This window comes from Orcinus orca, chromosome 3 (genome assembly GCF_937001465.1).
Source record: "Orcinus orca chromosome 3, mOrcOrc1.1, whole genome shotgun sequence".
NCBI lineage: Eukaryota > Metazoa > Chordata > Mammalia > Artiodactyla > Delphinidae > Orcinus > Orcinus orca.
Genome location: NC_064561.1, coordinates 5,554,287 through 5,577,722, shown reverse-complemented (window position 1 = coordinate 5,577,722; position 23,436 = coordinate 5,554,287). Strand labels below are relative to the sequence as shown.

The window sequence follows — 23,436 nt, the reverse complement described above, 5'->3', positions numbered from 1 at the left end:
GCAACCACAAGGCCAGCTGTGGATGCCAGGCCGGTTCCTGTCTCTTTCCCAAAGGTCAAGCTCAGCTCTAACCCGATGGTGGCAGACACTGGGAGGGCGGGGCCCTGCCCACAAGACTCACCGCTGTCTCCTTGGTGCCTAGAACGGAGCCTGGTGCACAGCAGGCATCAGAGAAATGCCTTGTGTTTTTACAAGGTCCATGGGGACAGTACAGGCTCAAGAGAAGGGATCCAGTCACTCATGGAGCCGCTCCACAGCCCAAGGCCCTCTGTGGGGCCTTGGGCTTGGCTTGGACGTTTTCTGCTTTTTGTATGTGTATGTATATAGTTTTTGTTTTAATTTTTTTGGCTGTACCATGCAACTTGTGGGATCTTAGTTCCTCGACCAGGGATCGAACCCGGGCCCCCTGCAGTGGAAGCGTGGAGTCCTAACCACTGGACCGCCAGGGAAGTCCCTGGGTTTTTTCTGCTGATGGAGCAGTGTCCTCAGTTAGGGGGTTGGGGAGCACACAGACCCCTGCACCCAAGTCTTAAGCAAGGAGGACTGTGCTCGAATGTGAGGCTTAAAGAGTCTCTTGGATGTCTTGGGGAAGTCAGGCCCTCGGAAGGAGGCTGGGGCTTGGGGTCCAGGTAAGAGAGAATGGGGGCTGCCTATGGAGGAGGATGTGGGCTGGGAAAAAGTAGATGGATTCCAGGGATATTTTGGTGGCTGTTGGGACATGGGAGGGGCATACTGAGGTAAAGAGGTGAGAGTGATATCCAGGGCTGTGCCTGGGTGATGGGCAGGGGAGCCTCGAGATGGGAGTACAGAAGAGCAAGATGCCGCTGCTGTCAGTCTGATGTCAGTCTGGGAGTAGCTGAGTGTGAGGGCGCTTGTAGGATTTGCAGGGGAACTGTCCAGGGGGCAGGTGGGAGCAGTAGACAGGGCAGGATTGGAGAGAGATGGGGGGAGAGACCAGCGAAGAGGCGGCTAGGGAAATCGTGGGAGTGGTTAGGATCTCCCAGGACAGTGCGGATGGAGCAGAAACAGTGAGCTTTTGACAGGGCGCTGAGCCCCACAGGCAACACCGCTTATTGAGAAGCTATTTTGTGCCACGCTGTGGGGATCTAGCTGTGACCAAGACAGATCCAAAGCCCTGCCCTGGTGGAGTTCACATTCTGTTGGGGAGAGACAAATAACTAGACAACCAGACAAATAACTAGATGACTAGGTTAAGCAGCAACATAGACAGTTATGTTAGGTAGTGTTACCAACTAAGAAGAAAAATAAGCCAGCAAGAAATGTGGGCAGGAAGTGCCCAGGAGGGTGTGCAGGGGAGGTCCCGTGAGAGGATGGCATTTGAATAAACATGAGGAGGAGGTGAGGGAAGGAGCCATGTGGGTATCTGGAGGGAGAGCTTTCCAGGCAGAGCGAACAGCACATGCAGAGGTCCCGAGTCAGGTATGGGCCGCAACTTCAGGGAACAGGAGGAGGGCAATGTGGTTGGATAGGAGTGAATGAGGCTGGGAGAGTGATAGGAGTCGAAATCAAGAGGAAATTTTTGTTTTTTTAAAGGAGATCAGTCAACATCGTTAGTGATTAGGGACATGCAAAACAAAACCACGGTGAGATACCACTTCCCAGCTAGTAGGAGACGTGCCATGTGTGTCTCCTTACTGGTAAGCCAGCTTATCTTTCCCTGACCTCTATTGATTATTTTAGGCTCAGGAAAAATAGGAGAGCAGACGCAATCTTTCAAAGGAGGAAAGTATGTAGAGGGGTTTCCTCAGCTGACTGGGAAGAGGAAGAAGAAAGCTGATGTACTATGAGAAGAGGATGGAGGTGGGGGGAGTAGGTGGTAAAGCGTACGTACGTTAGTCCGGACTGAGCCCATGCTGGCATGGCAATATTTTTGGATATGCTGGGTTAAAATGTATTATTAAAATTAATAGTCCAAGTGTTGGCATGAATGTGGAGAATCTGGAACCCTTCTGCATTGCTGGTGGGAATGGAAAATGGTGCCGCCACTGTGGAAAACAGTCTGGTGGCTTCTCAAAAAGTCAAACATTGTTACCGTATAATCCAGCAATTCTGCTCCTAGGTATATGCCCAAAGGAATTGAAAGCAGGGACTAGAACGAGTACACGTACACCACGTTCATAGCAGCACTATTCACAAGAGTCAAAAGGTAGAGACAACCCAAGTGTCCATCCACCGATGAGCAGATAAACAAAATGTGACGGAGCCAGAGCATGGAATATTATTCAGCCACAAAAGGAATGAAGTACTGAGACATGCACAACGTGGATGAACCTCGAAAACAGGGTCAGTGAAAGAAGCCAGACACAAATGTTCACATATGGTATGATTCTATTTATATGAAATATCCAGAACAGGTAAGTCCATAGACACAGAAAGCAGATGGTGGTTGCTAGGGGTTAGGGAGAGGAGGAATAGAGTGACTGCTCGAAAGAGTGACAGAGTTTCCTTTGAGGGTGATGAAAACATTTTAAAACTCTAAAGGAGGGATGTCTGTACAACACGTGAGTGTACTAAATGCCACTGAATTGTACATCTTTTTTAAAAAATATTTATTTATTTTTATTTGGTGGCTCTGGGTCTTAGTTGCAGCAGGCGGGCTCCTTAGTTGCGGCTTGCAGGCTCCTTAGTTGTGGCATGTGAACTCTTAGTTGCAGCACGCATATGGGATTTAGTTCCCTGACCAGGGATTGAAACTGGACCACCTGCATTGGGAGTGCACAGTCTTTTTTTTAAAATTTTTAATAAATTTATTTATTTATTCATTTATTTAATTTTTGGCTGCATTGGGTCTTTGCTGCTGCACGCGGGTTTTCTCTAGTTGCTGAGAGCCGGGGCTGCTCTTTGTTGTGGTGCGCAGGCTTCTCATTGTGGTGGCTTCTCTTGTTGCGGAGCACGGGCTCTAGGCGCGCGGGCTTCAGTAGTTGCGGCTTGCGGGCTCTAAAGCGCAGGCTCAGTAGTTGTGGCGCACGGGTTTAGTTGCTCTGCAGCATGTGGGATCTTCCCGGACCAGGGATCGCACCCGTGTCCCCTGCATTGGCAGGCAGATTCTTAACCACTGCACCACCAGGGAAAGCCCGGGAGTGCAGAGTCTTAACCACAATGCCACCAGGGAAGTCACTGAATTGTATATCTTAAAATGGTGAACTTTTTGTTATGTGAATTTCACCTCAATTTAACAAAAAAAAAAAAAAAAAAAGGAAACAGGCTATGCTAACTTTTTGAGAAAATGTCTTTGATTTTTTTGACCGGCTAGTCCATAGAGACTGCACAAAATTCAAAAGCTACAAAACAGTGCAAAGGTGAACATTTTAATCTCTTCCCAGTGACAACCAAAGAATGTTGCTCACTGTCTGGCTCTACAAGGACTGAGTCATTGGCAACTGCAGTCACTGACCTTCATCAAACCCTGACAGGAGTTCAGGGCCGAAGATCAGGAATGAGGCTCTTTCTGCTCGGGGAAAACTGGCAGGACTTCAGATAGATATTTTCAGGACAAATTTTTTATGAGCCTGGATTCTTGCATCTTTCCAAACTAAGAAAAGCACTAAAATCATTAACTGCAGTATTTGTTCCTTGTGACCAGAAGCTACCTTCTCCTGAGATGTGTGATTACACATACCCTTCTCCAAAATCACACATATACTGACCTTCCCCCCACCTTTTCCTCAGAGCTGTCTGAGGCTGTGTCTAGGGCTACAGTCCTCAGTAAATCCCTCAATAAAACGGAAACTCGGGCTTCCCTGGTGGTGCAGTGGTTGAGAATCTGCCTGCCAGTGCAGGGGACACGGGTTCGAGCCCTGGTCTGGGAAGATCCCACATGCCGCGGAGCAACTAGGCCCGTGAGCCACAACTACTGAGCCTGCGCGTCTGGAGCCTGTGCTCCCCAACAAGAGAGGCCGCGAGAGTGAGAGGCCTGCGCACCGCGATGAAGAGTGGCCCCCACTCGCCGCGACTAGAGAAAGCCCTCGCGCAGAAACGAAGACACAACACAGCCAAAACTAACTAAATAAATAAATAACAAAAAACAAAAAACCCCCGAAACTCACAGCTCTCACGGTGTGCGTTTTTATTTGTCAATACCAGCCACCCAGTTATCCTCTCTGGTGCAATTCCAGTTATCAGATTCTCGTCTATTCTTCTAGAACGGTTCTATGCGTTTCCTTGACTTTTTTTTTTTTAAAGGGGAAGAGTTTATTTATTTATGCATTCATGCATGCATGATCTTAGTCCCAGGGACTGAACCTGCGCCCCCTGCAGTGGAAGCACAGCGTCCTAACCACTGGACCGCCAGGGAATTCCCCCAAGTTTCCTTGACTTTCTAAAAATGCCTTACATGATATGACAACAGCCATCCATGCTCCCTACAGACAAAAAGACAATACAGAAAGGGTGACGCAGGAAAATTAGAGAACTCCCTTCTTGGACCACGGCAAACAGGTTGGTGTTTTGCTTGGAATATTTTTTTGTGTGGGGGCAGTTGGTTACCTTTGAAAACACCGGTAGCTAACTCCGAGGATCCACCTGGGTGCACAGGCCCTGGGGAGCGCACACGTGGCGGCCCCAAGGCTGCAAACTCTGTCCCTCCCAGCAGCAGACAAACGGTCAGGTGCCCCACAAACAGTCGCAGCCGCGCCTGCGCAGAACGTTCCCGGGAGCGCGCAGCCTGGTGCCGGGCCCGCCCCCTGGCGCGGCGCGCTGACGTCGAGGTGACGTCACGGCGGATCGCCATGGTGGCCCTGAGCGGTCTGGCGTCGGCGCTGGAGTCCTATAGGGGCCGCGACCGCCTGGTGAGGCTGGGGTGGAGCGCGGCCAGAGGTCTCGGAGTCGGGCCAAAGCTCCGAGACCCGGACACTGAGGCCAGAGAGGGAGCGGGGTCACTCACGATCCCCCAGGGCAGAGGCCCTGTCCCCGAGTAGTGGACATGTAGGTTGTTCCGGCCACCCCATCGTGACTGGACATTTACAGTACCAACTAAATCCTCACGTCTGCGCATTGGGATCCGGCCGGATCACTGTAGCTGGTCGTTGGGTCCCAAACAATATCGTATGAGGATTTAGGATGTTGCAGGGCCCCCTCTGGCTGGACATTTGGATCCTGATAAATCGTCTATAGTCGGGCACCTAGGTTGTTCTGGCCAATTCAACCTGGCTGGACATTTCCATGCCAAACAAATCCATGTCTGGACATGTAGCATCGGACTAGGCCACTGTAGTTGGTCCCTGAGTTGTCCCAAACAATCTCACACGGGGATTTAAGATTTTGCAGGGCTTTCCCTATGGCTGGATGTGTAGGATCTCACCACATCCCCTCTGGTTGGGTAGATTGTTCCTTCCAGGCCCCTGAGGTCAGACTCTGAGCTTGTCCCAATCAGTCTCTTACAGGTAGGCATTCAGGTTGTACTAGGGAATGTACCAGTAGCTGGGCATTCAGGTTCCAACCAAATCCCGTATGATCGGGTGTTCAGGTTTTAACAAACGCCCCCAAGCTGGACATTTAAATTGCAGCGTTTTTGCCATTACAAAGGTGCTGAAAAGGAATGACAAGTAAAAATAATATATAAAACAACAGGAAAAAGTATCTTCTGAAAATCAGATGATATAAAGATATAAGGGTGGTGATGCAGACCCAGTTCACCATGCCCCAAATCACCCACTGATTCCCAAATCACCACTGGGTTCCTTCTCACTAAAGTCATAAAAACAAATGATCCTTTTGTCCACTGGGTTGAGGCCTGGTCACCTTCCCAATCCACAGCCCAGCCACAGAATTTCGTGCAGCCAGGTAAATGCAAATATATTCAATACATTTCCACCTAGCCCTCCTACATGCTGGGAAAAGGAGGATCCAGGAGGTGGGAAATGGGGGTTTCTTTTTCTTGTCCCCATCACATATGTCTCCAAAGACTGTGCCATTCAGTGACATGAGCCAATACTCTGTTAGTTTCCCAGTGCCTTTTGGACAATGATGTCATGTGTCTCCATTTATCCCACCTACAAGTATCCTTTTCAACTTTTGGCTTTTACTGGAAGTTTGTTGATGGAGACTCGTCCTCCCACTTGATCTTATGGGGTCCACAGCCAGGTCAGGGGTGATCCAGCTCAGTCCTGCCCCAGGGCCATGCTGACTGCTTCTGGTTTCCCACAGATGCGAACGCTGGGGTACTGCTGCCAGCTGGTGGGCGGGGTCCTGGTGGAACAATGTCCTGCCAGGTCAGAAGTGGGGACACGCCTGCTGGCACTGTCCTCCCAACTCAGCCACTGCAGGACCGTCCTGCGACTCTTTGATGACGTGGCCATGTTCGTCTACACCAAGCAGTATGGCCTGGGGGCAGAGGTAACAGGGCTCATTGGGCTGAAGGGAGGGGGTATGGACCCTGGGGAAGTCAGCATCTTATGGACTGGTCTTTATAAAGGCAATCATGTGGGCAGTTTACTACTTTTTTCAATTTTACTTTCTTTTTTTTTTTGGCCACACTGCACAGCATGTGGGATCTTAGCTCCCTGACCAGGGATGGAACCTGCGCCCCCTGCATTGGAAGTGTGGAGTCTTGACCACTGGACCACCAGGGAAGTCCCCAATTTTACTACTTTTGGAGACAATCAGATGTTCTCATTTCAATTTTAATTAAAAAAATTAGCTCCTACGTTTGCACATCCCTAAAGACTACATAATTAAAAAGTCTCTCTCCTTCCTGACCCTCTGGCCGCCAATTTTCCTCCTCAGAGGCAGCCACTGTTGTCAGCTTCTTGTGTTTCCTTTATGAGATCTCCTGCACCTGCACAGGCAAATACACATTGCTTACATAAATAGTCGCATGCCATTTACACTCTTCTGCCACTTGCTTTTTTCATGTAACAGTACAACTTGGAGGTCATTCCATATCAATCCAAAAGAAGCTCCTTCCAGGAATTCCCTGGCAGTCCAGAGGTTAGGACTCCATGCTTTCACTGCCGAGGGCCCAGGTTCCATCCCTGGTCGGGGAACTGAGATCCTAGCAAGCCACATGGTGCAGCCAAAAACAAAAACAAAAAACAAAAGAAGCTTCTTCCTTCGTTATGGCGACGTAGTACACATGTATAGCCAGATGGTGATTTACTGAACTGATCCCCTGTTGGACACGCAGATTAGTTACATCTTGCCGTTACTACAACAGGACCGCATCATTTCACCAGTGGATCTAGAGCAGTGTTCCTCATCTGGGTGGTGGTACGATCTTGTGCCCCCCCGGGGATGGGCTGAGAAGCTGCCCTGGGCCAGCCTGGCTGAGTCATGCCCCCTTCCTGGGCTGCCCTGCCCCTCCTCACTGCTCTCCAAGGGTCTCCTCTCTGACTCACTTACTCAGATGCTCCCCCATTCTGCCCCAGTGCCCGTGGCCTGATCATCCCCAATCTCAAGTGTTTCCCTGGACTTTCCTCCTGCTTTGACACCCATCTCTTCAGCTTCCTGTGCATCCCCCCCATCTCCTCTGTGAGGACTCCCCTGAGTCCCCAGGCAAGGGGTGGGGGGCTCCCTGCATCTCCTATGTCCCTTGGCCAGAACAAGAACCTCTTTTGTTGGTCCCCACCCGTGCTCCCACCTCCCGCCCCGGTGAGAATCTCCTCCCCAGCGTAGGGCCCGGACCTTGCTGCTTCTCAGGAAACACCAGCGGAATGAGCACGTTGGGGTGGGGGTGGGAGGCCCCGTCCTCACGGAGGGGTGAAGTGTGCCAGAACACCCCAGAAGGCCCCAGACAGGATGGCGGAGCTGGAGTGGGATTCAGAACCAGAGGGAGGCAGGATCACAGCTGACCAGTAGGAAGGAGGCGGGCAGCGAGCATTGGTGGGGCCTTGGCTGGGAGGGCGGGGTTCCTGGGACGACAGAGAAGAGGCAGAGGGTATGGCAGGCAGTGAGGATGACGAGGTTAAAGGTAGAGAAGTAAAGGACTTGGCTGGCGACCCGGCCAGCTTGGAGGCCTTGAGGGGGCCGGACCCTGAGGGGCGGAGCCCAGGGTAGAGGCTCGGGCAGCCTTAACTGGCCCTGCCTCGCTGGGCAAGCAGGGGTTCAGGACTCAGGGTTGGAGGGCATGGGATTTGCAACTCAACAGCCTGAGGCCCATCCCTGTATGAGATGGGGCAGCTGGCAGCTTCCTCTAAGAGCCTCAGTTTGCCTATTTGCAGGGGTGGTGACCCCTTTCTGCTTTGGGGGAGCTGACCCAAGCCTTGCAGTGTAGTGCCTGCTGGAAGTTGGCACCGGGTGTGTGGCAGCCCACCCAGCCACCCTGATCTGCCTGCTCAGGGTTCCCTGTGGGGCTGCCTCCCCTGCTCCCCTCGCAGGGTCCTGTACCAGACACCCACGCACAGGAGCTAGGAAGGCTCTGATGCAGGGTGTCCCAAGTTGTCCTACACGGGCATCACCCGGGGACTTAAAAAAATTTCCTGGTGCTGGGGCCCACCCCAGCCTTGGTGAGGCAGAATCCCTGGGGCTGGGGGCTGGGTGTGGCGTTTTTGAAACTCCCTGGGGGATTCCACTGAGCGGCTGAGTTCAGACCCGCCACTCCGCTGGGCAATGTTGACCACACTGCTGAGAAATCAGGCCTTTGTTCTCCTGCAGTGCCAGCTACAGGCCAGCCTGCCAGGCCTGGACATTGCCCTGTGACTGCCACCTGGCATGGCCTGGGCGCCTAACATGGGCAGTGGGTAGGTCTGATCCCAGGTCCATCCCCCCATCTCTCCCGGTCCTGCAGGAGGAGGCCATCTTTGTCCGCTGCGTGTCTGTCCTGGGCAACCTGGCTGACCAGCTCTACTACCCCTGTGAGCACATCGCCTGGGCTGCCGACGCCAAAATCCTCCACGTGGAGTCTGCGCCGTGGTTAACACTGAGCACAGCCCTCTGGGGCCTCTCCCTGCTCCTGGGGATTGCTAGGTAAGCAGCGGGGCCGCCCGCCAGGGTGCTGGAAGGGAACACCCGAGATCCCCAGGCTGACGGAAAGACAGGCTGGAGGCGCGGGGGTCTTTGCCTCCTCTGCTTTTCCTCCTCACCACCTCACTGTATCCGTCCCCTATTGCCGCTGAAACAGATTTCCACAAACTCGGCGGCTTCAAGCAAAACAAATTGATCATCTAACAGCTCTGGAGGTCAGAAGTCCAAAATGGGTCTCACTGGGCTGAAATCAAGGTGTGGGCAGGGCTGCGTTCCTTTCTGGAGGCTCCAGCGGGGAGCCTGTTTCCTGGCCTTTTCCAGCTTCTAGAGGCTGCCTGCATTCCTCGGCTTGTGGCCCCGTCCTCCATCTGTATTTTGTTTTTTGATTTTTTAAAATTTTATTTATTTATTTGGCTGCGTTGGGTCTTCGTTGCTGCGCGCGGGCTTTCTCTAGTCGTGGCGAGCGGGGACTACTCTTCGTTGCGCTGCGCGGGCTTCTCATTGCGGTGGCTTCTCTTGTTGCGGAGCTCGGGCTCTAGGCGTGTGGGCTTCAGTAGTTGTGGCTTGCGGGCTCTAGAGCGCAGGCTCAGCAGTTGTGGCGCACGGGCTTTGTTGCCTCGGGGTCTGTGGGATCTTCCCGGACCAGGGCTCGAACCCGTGCCCCCTGCATTGGCAGGTGGATTCTTAACCACCGTGCCACCAGGGAAGCTTTTTGATGTAAGCTCCCCTCGCAGCCACAGTGGCTGTCGTGGAGCTGGCCCGTCCCTCTGGGCATTGGCCTTCCTCGCGCGATTGGGCAGCCTGGGCTGGGCTATGGCTGCTCTGAGGCTGCAGCGTCTCCTCAGGCTGCCTTGTGACCTCCGGCCCCAAGAGACTGAAGGGGCAGCCTTGGTTCCCTTAATATTTTTAAATAGACTTTTTCTTGGGGGCAGTTTTAGGTTCACAGCAGAACAGAGCCGGAAGTAGAGAGTTCCCATGTACGTACCCCCTACACATACACAGCCTCCCCTACCATCCCCACGGCACCAGAGCACGGCATTTGTTACAATCGATGAACCGACGCTGGCACAGCGTAATCACCCCACGTCCGTGGTTTACATCAGGGTTCACGCCCTGTGTTGCCCGTTCTGTGAGTTTGGACAAATGTATAATGACATGTATCCACCAGTGACGTATCATACAGAATATTTTCACTGCCCTAAACATCCCATTTTTAGGATGAATATGCTCTGCCTGCTGGTCCATTCATTTTTAGAGCTTCTAGTTTTCCCCTCATTTCTCTGTATGCGATGTGAGCAAGGGTGTGGGGCTTGGGAAGCATTTCGTGGGTGCTCATGATGACCGGGGGTTCCTAAGACCCCAGGGTGCCGGAGAGTCATGTGGGAGGTTGTTGAAATGTGGGTGCCTGGCCCAGGCTCCCAGAGGTTCTGATTCTTCAGGTCTGGGGGCCCAGGAAGCATCATTTTGCCTGAGTCCCCCTGGTGGCTCTGATGCAGAGCCACTGACCTCACTGAAGGTGCTGCCCTCTGTCCCATCCCCTCAGGGAACATGTCAACTGGATGGGCACACAGTGGCTGGGAAGATGTGATCAGGCCCTGGACGGACCTCTGAGTCAGGAAGCCTGGCTGAGGTCAGCCTTCCAACTGGTGGGACTCGGCACATTCACGTCCCTGCACGCCCCACAGCCCAGGCTGCAGGGTGCAAGGGCTGTGCAGAGCAGCCTGGTTGGACACCACCAGGGCCCCAGAGTCCCCAGGGAGCTCTAGAGGATGCCCATCTGATGGCCGCTTCCTCAGTCTGCAGACACCAGCCCTCGGGGCCCAAAAGGTCATCTAGTTTCACCTCAGACAGGTCTGGCCAGTGTCCAGGGTGTGTGTGTGGGGGGGGAGGGGGCAGGCCTGGCACCCATCTGGACCCCATTTCCCTGGTGAGCCAGCCGAGGCGCAGGGAGGGGGACAGCTTCCCCAGGCCGGCTGTGGGCCAGCCTCGGTGTCCTCATCCACAGAGGGGTGGCTTCCCAGCTGGGCCATCAACCCTGCACGTGGCACAATGTTCTTTTGAGCTGTGGTCCTGGGGCCAATGGTTCACAGAGGCCGGGCTGGAGCCTGACTGGCCAGGTCAGAAGCACTGGACACTCCCAAACCTGGAGCCCAATAGGTGGGGGGCCTGCCTTAGGGATGAGTCCCCAGGAGCTTCCGAGGCACGGCTGCTCTGGCGCTCCAGCAGGGCGCAGGACAGATGGAGCCATCCACTGGCGAGGCTGGCAAACTTTACAGGGAACCTGTGGTCACAGTGGCAGGCGGGGCCTCCCCTCAGGCCCCTGCGCACCCCACCCGGCTTCTCCAACCCCGTCCTCTGTGGTGTTGCAGGTCCCTGTGGATGGTCCTGAAGCTGAGACAGAGGCTGAGGAGCCCCCTGGCAGCCCTCACCAGGTACGACGTCCGGGGTTTTGCCCAGGAGACAGGCCGACTTCTTCCTGCAGTCCGGGTACCCCAGAGGGTCTCCCCAAGCCAGGGAGGTGCTCAGAGTCACCAGCGATCAGCCCCGCCCTGTGCAGGCCCCGTAGTTGGGGGGGCATGATGTGTGCCACATCGAGGGGCCTCGCTGCTGCCTCCAGGTGGATGTAGCACTTTTACAGATGGGGAAACTGAGGCTAGCTGCAGGCCCCCTAGGCAGGAAGTGGCAGAGCCAGGACTCCAGGGCTGGGCCTTCACGGCCGTGCCCCCATCAGGGAGGATGATGGGAGATGGAGTCCGTTTGCTGAGGACCAAGGTCAGTCACTATCTCATCCTGGGAGAGAACACGGGGTAGGGCCACTCCCAGCACAAGCCCAGAAGCTGCCCACACCCCTGCCCAGCTCCACGGGCTCAGGAGGACGGAGGTGTGGACCTGAGACTCTCGCTCCCGCCGTGGGCAACCTCTGGCGAGTGTGACCTGGACGCAGCCCTGCCAGTCCTCCTCCCTCCCCAGCACTCCTTGCCCTGCCCTTGTGGGTGGGTGGGGGGCGCCCGGGCCTTCCCTGAGCACCCCCCCACTCTGCTCCCACAGCCGGCTGCCCCAGGGCAAGCGGAGGGACATGGAGGCCCAGATCCGGTCGGAGGCACTGACCGTGCTGAGCAACCTGGCTGACCTGGCCAACGCGGTGCACTGGCTGCCCCCGGGCATCCTGTGGGCCGGCCGCTTCCCCCCGTGGCTGGTGGGCCTCCTGGGCACCATCTCCTCGCTCCTCAGCATGTACCAGGCAGTCGGGGCCGGCGGCCAGGCCTACGCCGCCCCTGACGGACCGGGGAGCCGGAACCCTGACGGCGGCCCTTCCCACGGAGCAGTGATCGCCCGGGAGGAGCCAGGTCTTTAATTGAGCAGATCAAGGCCAGGTGTGGGGAGGTGCGGCCAGAGGATGCGCAGAGCAGCCTGGGGCACGAGCCCCCAGAGGGGCAGGTGTGTGTGGGCGGAGCGGGTAGACCCCGAGACTCGGTGCAGTGGAACAGGCACCCGCAGGCCGGAGTCCTGTACCCAAAAGGCGAGCGGGGGAGCCGGGTTGGGATGGCGAGCGCCAGGTGGGCCTGAAGAAAGTGAAATGAGAATCAATTAAAGGCGGTGGTGCTGCTGCGAGGCCAGATGTGAGAGCTTATTCCTAACGCCCTGGTCCCTCCTGTCCGCTCACTCACACGCCCTCTCTCCTGGGCGGGCGGGGGTGCCCCTGGGCCTTATTTTAGGGAGGGTGTGCAGGTGCCCCTGTGGGCCTGGGTTCAGCCTCCTGCAGGCTGGAGCTGCAGTGGGAAACCACACTTCCCCACCCACCTTTGGAGCATCCTTGGCCGGTGGTCCCCTCCGACGCTGCCAAGCGCGGCCCGCCGACCCTGAGCGGCCCTCAGCCATGGAGGGCGGTCCTCCCTCCCCGCGGGCTCGGGCAACCTGGCCGTGGATGCTGCCTCCACCAGGCTGTGCCCGGGTCTCGTGCTCCTGGGCATCACGGGGTGCCTGTCATGGCCGAAGCATCTCACAGCCACCGCTTGGACCCAGAGCTGCCGTTGTCCGTTCAGGGCTGGTCTGAGCATTTCGTGGGCTCTGAGCATCTCTGGAGACGCCCGAAGCTCCTGTCTCCCAGCTCGTGGAGAGCACGGCAGGCAGGACAGGACGAGCTTGTTTTCCAGTCTGACGTTTGAGAGGCCACACACATGTGGCCTCGGGTGGCCTCGGCGGGTGGTGGGTGGCCCACATCTGCCCCTGGCTCTTGCCTGTGACCCTCCACATCTGAGTCCTGGCGGGAAAGCGGAGGGAATGGCGCTCCCCCTCACAACTCAGAAGCACCGGGGAGAGCCAACGCACCGGCGGCGTTTACAGTCCCTAAAGCCTCACGTGCTTTCAACCACATTTTGTTCTTTTACAAAGAAGGTACGTGGCCAAGAAGAGCTGGGGTGGCTGCAGGGACCCCACCTGGCCCCATCCAACGGGGGGGCTCCCTCTGGGCTAGGGGAGGGAGGAGGAGGAGGGAGGGGGTCCCTCTTCCCTCTGGTAAAGGGGGGGAACACTCTGCCTTCCCAGCACCCAGAGGCACCAGCGACATTAGGGTGGGGGTCAGAGCGGCACCTGCCTACCTGTCGGGAGACTCGGTGAGTTAACACCTGGAAGGCAGCGTGTTTGGACGTGTAACACGGCAGGTCACAGGTGCCCCAGGAGGCTGGCATCCCCCTCGGGCCTGGGCAGCCTGGGCAGCGGGGTGGGGACGCAGCTGACGGCCTCAGGCACAGCTGGGTGGGCTGGTGACCAGGAGCCGGCTCCAACTGTCGTGTGGCCACACCCTGCCCCGTGCCCTTCCCTGGGCTGGCAGCTCAGCTGCAGGTTGGGGTGAAGCAAGACAATTCCAGGGGACCGGCCCCGGCGCGGGACTCGGGGAGCGCGTGCTCCGTCAGGGAGCAGGGAGGCTGAGGGGCCCCGCCTTGTCGAGGAGGCTGACGCCCCAGGACCACAGGGGCGGCCTAAGTGGGAGGGGACCGGCCAGGGCCGGAGGACCTGGCGGCATTCTCCGCACCCTGGCTTCATTAGCGCTCCCCCTGGGGACCACTGTAGCCACCTTGGCACTGGCACTGCCTCCAACTTTGTCCAGATGGAATCACTGTCTGTCTGGGGCTTCCTCACCGGGAACAGAGCAGGCTACCTGGCCTGGGCTCTCTCTGTGCAGTCCATCCAACCACTGGTCTGAGCTGGTGCCCAGCGGGGGGAAGGTGCTGTCACTTGCCTGGGAGGTGTCTCCACCTCCCTACATTCCCCACCCCAGCCTCGGGGCAGGGGGAGCAGTGCACCCGGCAGGAGAGGTGACAGCGGCAGAGAGCACTGCTGTGGTGTCCTGGGCCCACATGGGAGGGACAGGGCATCACAGGCAGGCCCTGGGCCTGGTGTTCAGGCCTCCTAGTGCAGCAGAGGGTCCGAGGCTCCTCTCCTCCCTGCCCCCCCGCCCCGAAAGCACACTGCAGCACCAGCCTTTGGGCAGGTGATCCTAAAACAAAGCTCCAAAGAACCGCCACCCCGGTCAGCTCATCTCAGACACGTTTATTGCTAGAATCAGGTCTTAAGTTCTAGGGCGGTTCCGACATATATCACAGTGAGGAAATGCTGCCATCATTGTAAAAATAATTGTCGGGTGAACTAAGGTCATGGTCACGATTAACGTGCACAGATCCCACAGAAATAGGAACATCTGCTCGACCCCTAACTTTACAAATAAGACTGGACTCTACCCGGGAGTGACCTCGGGGTCCTGGTGAGATGTGCCCACGGTGCTGCCCAGCTGCTGGTACCACCCGGAAATCTCCTCTGCTGAGATCCACGCGGGCTCGAGCTGCTGATCGCCCGAGGAATCCTCTGGGAGGGTCACAGCGTCACAGCGGATCTGTGGGTGGTGCTCGCGGCCCAGCAATGTCCTCTTCACAACAGGACAGGAACTTAAAAGTCAACTTTTCTAAAGTGCTCTGATGCGTCTCAGTACAAAACACAAACACTGATTACAGACGTGGCACATGTCCTGGGGCGGGGAGGCTGCTGCTCCTTGCTGCTCCTGGTGCCGCAGGCCCTCGGGCAAGGGCGAGGTGGGGGAGGTCCCCAGAGGGGCAGGAAACAGCTCTGGAGAGGTCCGGAACCACTGTCAGTTCCTTGTCACTGCTGGCTGTGTCACCTCGCCCCGGGTGCCCGGGCTCCTGTTCCGCCAGGACTCAGTCTTCCCGCCAATGCTTCGGGCTGTGGGTTCCACTGGGGAGCCTGGGGTGCAGGAAAAGGCTGGAATGCCCCGCCCTCCTGCCTGGCACCCAAGCCTGCACTTGGCCAGAGCTGGAATGTGGGTCTGACCCAGGTACCACCCTGGGACTGTTCATGGACATGCGATGCCATCCCCGACACCTACAGCCTCGCCTCGAGGCTGGACCGGCGGCCTTCTCCCTCCTCCTGGGTGTTTGCTGACAATAAGCTGCGACAGCTCACTGGACTTGAGGTGCCCGCGAGGCGGCCGTCTGTGCACTTGCTGGCAACAGTCACCACCCAGGCCACATGGGTCCCTCCAGCGTTCCACCCCACTGCCCTTTGTCCCAGCCTCTGCCCATCGGCTCGGGACACCAGCCCTAGGGGCTACCCCCCGGCAGCCCTGGAACAACTGGCCCATCTCATGGGGATGGAGGACCCTCCACCCGGGGCTGGGACCCTCAGGTGTGTGCCGGCCCTGGCTGAAGCTCTGGACTTGGCTTCCTGGGCGCCTGGTGTTCGAGAGGCCCACAGAACCACGCTGCCTTGGAGAGGCGCCTTGGGAAAGCACCGAGTTTGACAAGAGCAGGTTTTAAAAACCTCCACCACAGTAAAATGAGCTACGGTCAGTCCCTTCCAGGTCAGCCCCTTTCAGGACGAGTTTCTGCACCTGTAGGGACCCGCCAGGCAAGCCATCAGCCAACCTCTCTGGCTGCCCAGCCCTGTGGCCCTGTCCCGGGAGAGCTGTGTGCCACCCCTGGCTGGGCTCATGTCTTGGCCTGGAGGTTCACCATGAACCCACTCCTGGAAGTCAATTCTGCCTGATTCTGTGGACAGAGCCAACACCACTGGGCCCCTTCTGGTGCCATAATGACTCGTTCCAGGGTCTCCCGGTGGCCATGGAGCCCAGCCTGGGCCGGCATCTCCTCAGGCCAGGGTCTGGCCTGTTGTCATGCTCTAGGTGGAACCACCACAGTTGGTCACTACCTTGCAAACACAGCCTGGAGTTGGTCTCTCCTCTACCCAACTGGGGCGCTACGATGACAGCTCCATGGGTTAGCTTTGGTTCAACCTTCCGTTAAAAACTCTCCTTTTTGTATTAGAAAAAATAAGTTTACAAAGTTGCCCAGGCACCACTGCTAATCCTACAGAGCCTCAAGATGGCAGGCCAACGCTGCCCCGGCCTGGTGGTGGTTGGCAGAGGCCTACTTGGGAAGGGGAGAGGGCCGCGGGGCGCGTCCCCAGAGAGCACAGGAAGGGGTCTGCACCCTGAGCCACGCCCCCTAGAAGAAGATGACATCTTCCTTGCTGGCCTCTTCCTTGTCGAGTGGTGTGGAGAACAGGGCCACGGGTGGGAAGGATGCCCCCCAGGCCTTGAGGGTGAAGTACTCGTTGGGGACATCAGCTGGGACCGGGGTTGGGGCTGGGAGGCAGGAGTCTGGAAGAGAGAGGGGGTTGTGGGTGTCAGGAGCTGCCAGGCACTGAGGGTGCCAGGGGGTGGGGGTGGAGTGCAGGCCGGCTCACCTGGGGGCGGTGTGGAGCTGCGCAGGACGGGACTCAGCGAGCGGCGGCTCCGAGAGGCGTTCTCCTCTTTGCCCATGAACTTGTTGAGAAGCAGTGGCTGCTTCAGGTCAAATGAGGCTGGAAGCGGGAGGAAGGTGCCGGCTGGGGTGCTCGGCCTCGCTCCAGGCACAGGAGCGCTCTGCGGACCTGGGCCAGGGCCTCATCCCACTTCTCGCCCACACTTTCCCCAGCGTCCGTTCCCAGGAATAGACCCCACTCAGACGTTAGGCCCCAAATTCAGTGACAAAATCCAGGGCAGACACCCCTGCCCGACCACAGAAGGCCCTGGAGTCATTCAACCTCTGGACGAGAGGCCCTGTGACCCTGCTGCCCAGTGGTCCTGGGACACAGGCCCTGCTCCCCAGGAATGTCCCAGGGACTCTCCCCCTGGGCCTTCCCTACCAGGGCCAACTGGCTGCAGGGTGCTCTGGTGCAAGGGCTGAGCGTGCCATCGGTGGAGCAAGGACACCAGCAGAGCTGGCAGCACCTGGACCAGCGCAGGGCGGGGCTCGGTGGGGCAGCGGTAGCATTGATCACTGTGCAACTTCCTGCCCGACTTCCCGCCCGGGGTGACTAACTGCGCAAAGGTTTCCAAGGCTCGTTTCTGAATCACCAGCGCGGTCCCTTGTCCCTGATCCCAGTTTGAGGGCCAAGGCGGGAACAGAGCTGAGGTTTGATGTTTCCATTTTTTTGCTCTTTGAGATGAAAGACCTCCACGTGTTGGGGGAGAGGGGGCAGCCTCAGCTGCCTCACCAGTTGTGCCTTGGGGTTTCCTCCTGATGCCCCCTCCAAAGGCAAGGGGCCAGGCGGGCCCTGGGCAAGATGGGGAGGGGGCTGCCAGGAGGCCCCGACTCACCTGAGCTCTCCGAACGGTGGGAGCCCCGGCTCTTGCCGCCCTTGTCCTTGCCGCCCTTGGTGGAGGCGGCCAGCTTGGTGGGGATCTGCTGCTGCACGGCCGCCTGCCTCTGGATCTGGTTAGTGGCGCTGAGCAGCTGGATGGGCACGTCGCTCTTGACTGGCCGACCCTCAGCCGGGGTGCTGTCCCTGCGGCTCACCTCGGGGCGCTCTGCGTACTCAGGCCCGGCACCAGACAGCAGCGAGCTCACCCGGGGCCGTGGCGCTTTAGTCAGGGCCGCGGACCCTTCCAGCCCTTCCCCGTTGAAGCTGGGAGTGTGGCTGGGGGGCTGGGCCTGAAAGAGCGCCAGAAGACACCAATGCTGGTTCCTTCGGGCAGCCCTTCCGTGTCCCCACAAGGAGCCACGCCCCGCAGATTTGCATGGCGCTGCGGGCCAGCCTCGCCCGCACTCTGCCGGCTCCCGGGTGGGGCGGGGTTTTTGGAGATGGTTGGACCTGGCCTGCCTGCCCGCCCAACTCCCGGGTGAGGGGTGGCTTAACGGAAGCTTCTTAGCTGGGAGGGTCAGATCTGGGTAGAGACTGACGCTGGTCCGACGGAGCTGCCATTTACTGCCTGCCCCCAAAATACATACACACCCGCGCCCGCGCGGGCCCAGGGCGCACCCCCGGTGCTCACCTCCGCAAGCACCTCGGGCGGCAGCGCCCCGGCCGCCCCGGGCACCGTGTTCTGCTTCTTCACTCTGCGCAGCAGCTCCAGCCGCTCGCGCTCCCGCTCCACGGCGCGCTGGGCTTCGCGCAGCCGCTCCAGGTCGTGCTGGTAGGCCTGGCGCTGGCGCTCCAGCTCCTCGCGCTCCTGGCTCAGCTGCTCCTGCAGCCGCAGCGCCTCGCTCTCGCGCTGCTGCAGCCGCGCCGAGGCCAGGCCCAGCTCCTGGCGCTCGCGCTCCCGCTCGCGCTCCCAGCGCTGCTGCTCCAGCCGCAGCTGGCCCTGCAGCTTCTGCACGCCCGCCAGCTCCTCCCGCTGCTTCTCGAAGTTGCGCTGCCGCTCCTGCTCCAGCAGCAGGTTCCCGCGCGTCGACTGCAGCCGGAACTGCTTCTCCCGCTCCTGGAGGGCCGCCCTCTGCGTCTCCACGTAGCTGTCCTGCTGGGCGATGACCGCCTGGGGGAGGGGAGGGCCGGTGAGCGGCCGGCTTCAGGAAGAGCCCGGCCTTCCCCCAGACCACAGCCTCAACCCGGAGAAGGGCACGTGCAGCCTGCCACGCTCCCCGAAAGCCGCGTACCTGGAGGCTGAGGAGCAGCTGGGACAGTGTCTGGATCCGCCGGACGAGCTGCTGAGAAAAGGAGAGGGACGTTGGCGCTCTGCAGGAAGCCCCGCCGGGCGTGCGTGCCGGCCCTGGGGGGACGCACAAGCCCGTGCTTACCTCCGACTCCAGGAGGGCGGGCAGCCGGGGGCTGGGCTCAGCACCTGGTGCCTCCGCCTGTGGAAACACGGCATCACAGCTCAGAGAGCTTCTAAGGGCCAATCCAACTCGAGCGGGACACGCGTATTATCGCTAAGGCATCCCCTTAGCATGGGACAGGCCCCCGCCTGCTCATCTGACGTGTGCCAGCCTTGGTTTCTGGAAACTGAGGGCGCAGGGTGGGCGCAGGGTGGCCTCCGGGAGGTGCGAGGGTGGCGGGCGGGCTGGGCCCGCCGTGTGGGAGGCTCTTAGCCTGGCCGCGGGGGGTGGGCTGGCAGGGAGTGGTTGTCAGAAGAGCCCAGGCCTCAGACCTCAGAGGTGGCCAGAGGCAGCCAGCCTCCAACTCTGACCCCAGCGCTTGGCAAGGGTGGGCCTTCTGAGTCAAAGAGGAGGGAACAGCCAGTGACCTCGGCACCCGGCCGGGGGGGGGGGGGGGGGCGGGGGGGCGGGGCAGGACACCTGTGCAGACTGAAAGCTCGTGGTCCCCGCACGGTGGCTCTCACCTGTTGCTGAGGCCGCCGCCCTGAGCCCGCCCCTCCCCTGCCTCCCACCCCGCCCTTGCCGGGGCCTGCAGGAGGAACCAGGAGGGTCACCTGGCCACACGTCAATCTGCACATTAACTATTAGTCACCGTCAACCGGGACGACGCTGCTCACTATTTGCCCTGAGACGGAAAAACCAGACAAGCCAAGCACAGGCTGTTCCCCCTCACTGACGATAATTAAAAGCACTGGGGCTGACTCTGTATGGAGCTCGGGAACATCCCAAGGAGGCAGCGTACCGCCTGTGGTGCTTCCTCAGAGGCCCCCGGGGTGTCGCCGAGCCTCGAGTCCGGGCTGCCCGCGGCGCCCTGCCAGTCTCGGAGGCTGGGGTTGCTGCTGCAGACGTTCTTCTGAAAACTGCCATCTGAAACCCCAAGCCAGGTGCATGAGATGCCGCGGGTCCCGAGGGGTCTGCATGCCCTGTTCCCCACCCCGCCCCCAGCCTGGGTAGGAATCGTGGCCGGGCTGCTGCCTTCCGACCTGGGCAGAAAGGGCGGCATCTGGGGCTCAGAGACCAGCAGCAGGAACTGGCCTGGGTGCTGCTGTCAGAATGTGACTCACCACCCCTGGAAAGTTCCAGAACCCTGACCCCGGAGAGTTTATAGAAGGTTGAGGGTAATCAGCAGCAGAGATGCTGAACAGCAAACGCCTGGGCTTTGCCAAGGATGCTTTGTGAAGGGAATGTTTTAAGAAACTGCACATCCTCCTGCACCCGCCGACCTCCCGGGGTCCCGAGAAGCCCCAGCCCCGAGAGGAGGCGGCGCCACTCACTCTTGCCGGGGCTGCCGGCGCTGTCGTAGCCCCCGGAGGCCTCCACCCTCCGAGCTGGGGACAAGGAGCCACCCCCGTCATCCACCTGGCCGTTGGTGCTGCCCAGCCGCCTGCAGATCAGGCTCTGGATGTCCTCGACTGTGGAAGGAGATGGAGGGGAACCAAGTCACCCGCGGCCCTGCCGTGGGCATCAGAGCAGGGTGCAGAGACCCGGGCCACGGCCTCGCAGGGTGTCGGTCACCCCCTCTGACTCTGTGCACCCCCTACACAGGTACTGCACCCAGGATGTGCCAACCTGTATCTACACGAGGCCGGACCTTGGGGCGCTCCGGGCCCTGAGCCTGGGGCTGCGCTGGGCCTAGGAGGGAACTCGGTGTGGCCACTGCCTGTGTGCTGACAGTCATACAGAAGGTCAGGGGCCACGGGAGGTGGCCTTGGGGGAGCAGGGCTGGTCACATAAGGTGCTCGAGGACAGACGGGCTTTGGCCAGGTGAGGAGGTGGGGAGACTATTCTAGGCCGAGGCACAGGACATGAGAGGGTCTCGGGAGCCCAAGAACAGTGGTGACTGGAGACATGGGAGGCATGGCCGGAGGGAGCAAGGCTGAGCAGGGGCACAGTCCAAGCGGGACCCCTCTGGCCTTTTCACTCCGATGGAAAATTCTGGAGGGCAGGGCTGTGTCTGTCTCGCCTGATGTTGAAAGAACACTGCTGGCCCTCCTGCCTGACTGCCCAGCAGGAGCACATGCCCTGGCCTGGCATGGGGCTCAGCAGCTGCGTGGAAGTTTCTAGGAGCTCCGCAAGGACCCTGTCAGCTCCTGGAAGCAGGCTGCTTACCGGCCAGTGCCCTCCTGTGGCTGTGCGGCCAGCAGCCCCTGAAACAACCCACCACATGTGTATGTGTGTATTTTTCTGGGGACAGCATCAGTGACCCACTCATCAGAAAAGAGGAACCGTCTCAGTCAATTTGAGACCCCCGGGTCCAGCACCGGGAGTGTTTGTTGAGTGAACAGTAGATGGTACTCTAAATCTGCAGAGAGGGGTCTGCACCCGACTGGGTCCAAGGACCTTCCAGCTCTAAGCAGAATAGAGGCAGACAGAATCGTGCCCGGACAGGGTGGCCTGTGGGCCCCACGGGGCTGTGTGCCCAGCCTGGGGTCTCCCAGGAGCCCACCAGGCAGCACAGGGAGGGCGGGCCGGCGCTCAGCGAGGGCTGGTGGCTACTTACTCTCACTCATGGCCGACTTGAGAATCAGCTCCCCCTGCAGGTTCTCGGGGGGGTCCCCTCCCCGGAAGAGGAGCCGAGCCGGGGCGAGGTCCTCGAGGCCGCTCATCTCAGCCATCTCCAGGTAGATGTGCTGCTTCTCGCTGAGGCTCTGGGCGATCTGCTGGTCTTTAATGTTAAGTCGCTCTGCAAAGTGGCAATGGGTGTGGGGTTCGGCCTCCTCTGGGGTAGTTTCCCCCAGGAGCTGGTATAAGGATGCCTCACAGGGCCAGGCGGGCCTCTGGGAACCCTGCTGACCCACACCCTGTCCGGAGCTGGACCTCTCCCTTCGTCCAACATTCCCGACCAGCAGGCAAGGGTGTGGCCCTGTCTCCAGCTTATTTCCCTCCATTATAAAAATCAAACACGGTGGGGGTGTGGGGGAGGACCATAACGGGCTGATTTTTATTAGTTTGGGACAAATTGAGAGCCTTACGAGGCTTAGTTTTCTAATCTTCTTACAAGTCTCTGGGTTTTATACTTTTTATTTTGGCCGCACCACGAGGCATGCGGGATCTTAGTTCCCTGACCAGGGGTTGAACCCGGGCCCCCTGCAATGGAAGCATGGAGTCTTAACCACTGGACCACCAGGGAAGTCCCTATACCTCTTTTTTGCTGCCACGACTACGACTTATTTTACTAGACCTTCTCACTGGTGATTGCTAGTATAAATACACACATCCCGTTCAGCTAAATTATTGAGCTCTCTTACATTTCAAATAGTTTTCCAGTTGATTCTACAGGATTTCCTAGGCAGATAATCATGTCACCTGCAAAAAATAATTCTGCCACCTCCCTACCAATCGTGATCTCTTACTTCTGCTTCTTCCCTTACTACCCTGGCTGGAACGTCCAGGAGGAAGATACTAATGGTGAGAGTGGGGGGGTGGGGGGCCCTGCCTCGCTCCTGACTTTGATGGGAGTGTCCCTGATGGTCCAGTGTAAAGGATGAGATTGGCTTTTGGTCCAAGATAATAGAGGAGATCTTGGTGAAGGAAACATCTATTTCTAATTCACTAAGACTCTTGTCGGGAGTGGGCGATGAGGAGACGTTCCTGTATGATTCTGTGGTATCCGTGGAGATGCATCTGTGCAGGGCATGTATTTTATTACCCTCTGACAGAAATAAGAGTTAGAACGGGACACACTGGGGAGGAGGTGAACCAGCGCCGAGGGACCGGCGGAGCCCTGACAACATTGGAACAGCCCTGAGGCTGAGTGGATGGGCCCCTACTTTCTAGATGTTGGTCTTCTACCGCTATTTGCCGTGTGGCTGACAGGGTCTTGGTGCTCCAGCCTGGTGTCAGGCCTGAGCCTCTGAGGTGGGAGAGCTGAGTTCAGGACATTGGACCACCAGAGACCTCCTGGCTCCACGTAATATCAATTGGCAAGAGCTCTCCCAGAGATTTCCGTTTCAACGCTAAGACCCAGCTCCACCCGATGGCCAGCAAGCTCTAGCGCTGGGCGCCCCATGCCAAACAACTAGCAAGACAGGAACACAACCCCACCCATTAGCAGAGAGGCTGCCTAAAATCATAATAAGTTCACAGACACCCCAACACACACCACCAGATGCGGCCCTGCCCACCAGAAAGACAAGATCCAGGCCCACCCACCAGAACACAGGTAGGCACCAGTCCCCTCCACCAGGAAGCCTACACAAGCCAGTGAACCAACCTCACCCACTGGGGGAAGACACCAAAAACAACGGGAACTACGAACCTGCAGCCTGGGAAAAGGAGACCCCAAACACAGTAAGTTAAACAAAATGAGAAGACAGAGAAACACACAGCAGATGAAGGAGCAAGGTAAAAACGCACCAGACCAAACAAATGA

At 58.4% G+C, this 23,436-nt stretch overlaps 2 protein-coding genes across 6 annotated transcripts in view; one reads left to right on the top strand and one right to left on the bottom strand.

Annotated features, from left to right (window-relative positions):
- Positions 1-429: 429 nt before the first annotated feature.
- Positions 430-12,536, top strand: PEX11G (peroxisomal biogenesis factor 11 gamma). Of its 2 annotated transcripts, XM_033400940.2 has the most exons (6): positions 430-2,304; positions 4,389-4,458; positions 6,166-6,354; positions 8,744-8,922; positions 11,289-11,351; positions 11,968-12,536. In XM_033400940.2, exons 3-6 carry the CDS (start codon positions 6,166-6,168, stop codon positions 12,272-12,274), a joined length of 738 nt encoding a protein of 245 aa, XP_033256831.1. In that variant the 5' UTR covers positions 430-2,304; positions 4,389-4,458; the 3' UTR covers positions 12,275-12,536. The 2 variants fall into 2 exon arrangements, with proteins under 2 accessions (XP_033256831.1, XP_012391141.1); XM_012535687.3 differs by lacking the exons at positions 430-2,304; positions 4,389-4,458 and adding an exon at positions 4,495-4,808.
- Positions 12,537-14,454: 1,918 nt separating this feature from the next.
- The window catches only part of ARHGEF18 (Rho/Rac guanine nucleotide exchange factor 18), a 95,076-nt gene continuing 86,094 nt past the window's right edge, over positions 14,455-23,436 (bottom strand). For 3 of the 4 annotated variants that reach the window (XM_033400933.2, XM_033400938.2, XM_033400939.2), the window contains 9 exons: positions 21,565-21,747; positions 20,339-20,476; positions 19,807-19,931; positions 18,987-19,043; positions 18,846-18,896; positions 18,245-18,724; positions 17,570-17,903; positions 16,675-16,791; positions 14,455-16,588 (listed from right to left, as the gene is read on the bottom strand). In XM_033400933.2, coding sequence (XP_033256824.1) covers positions 16,434-16,588; positions 16,675-16,791; positions 17,570-17,903; positions 18,245-18,724; positions 18,846-18,896; positions 18,987-19,043; positions 19,807-19,931; positions 20,339-20,476; positions 21,565-21,747 — 1,640 coding nt within the window. In that variant the 3' untranslated portion in view covers positions 14,455-16,433. The remainder of the gene's footprint in view (positions 16,589-16,674; positions 16,792-17,569; positions 17,904-18,244; positions 18,725-18,845; positions 18,897-18,986; positions 19,044-19,806; positions 19,932-20,338; positions 20,477-21,564; positions 21,748-23,436) is intronic. The other variant, XM_033400935.2, reaches the window with a different exon arrangement.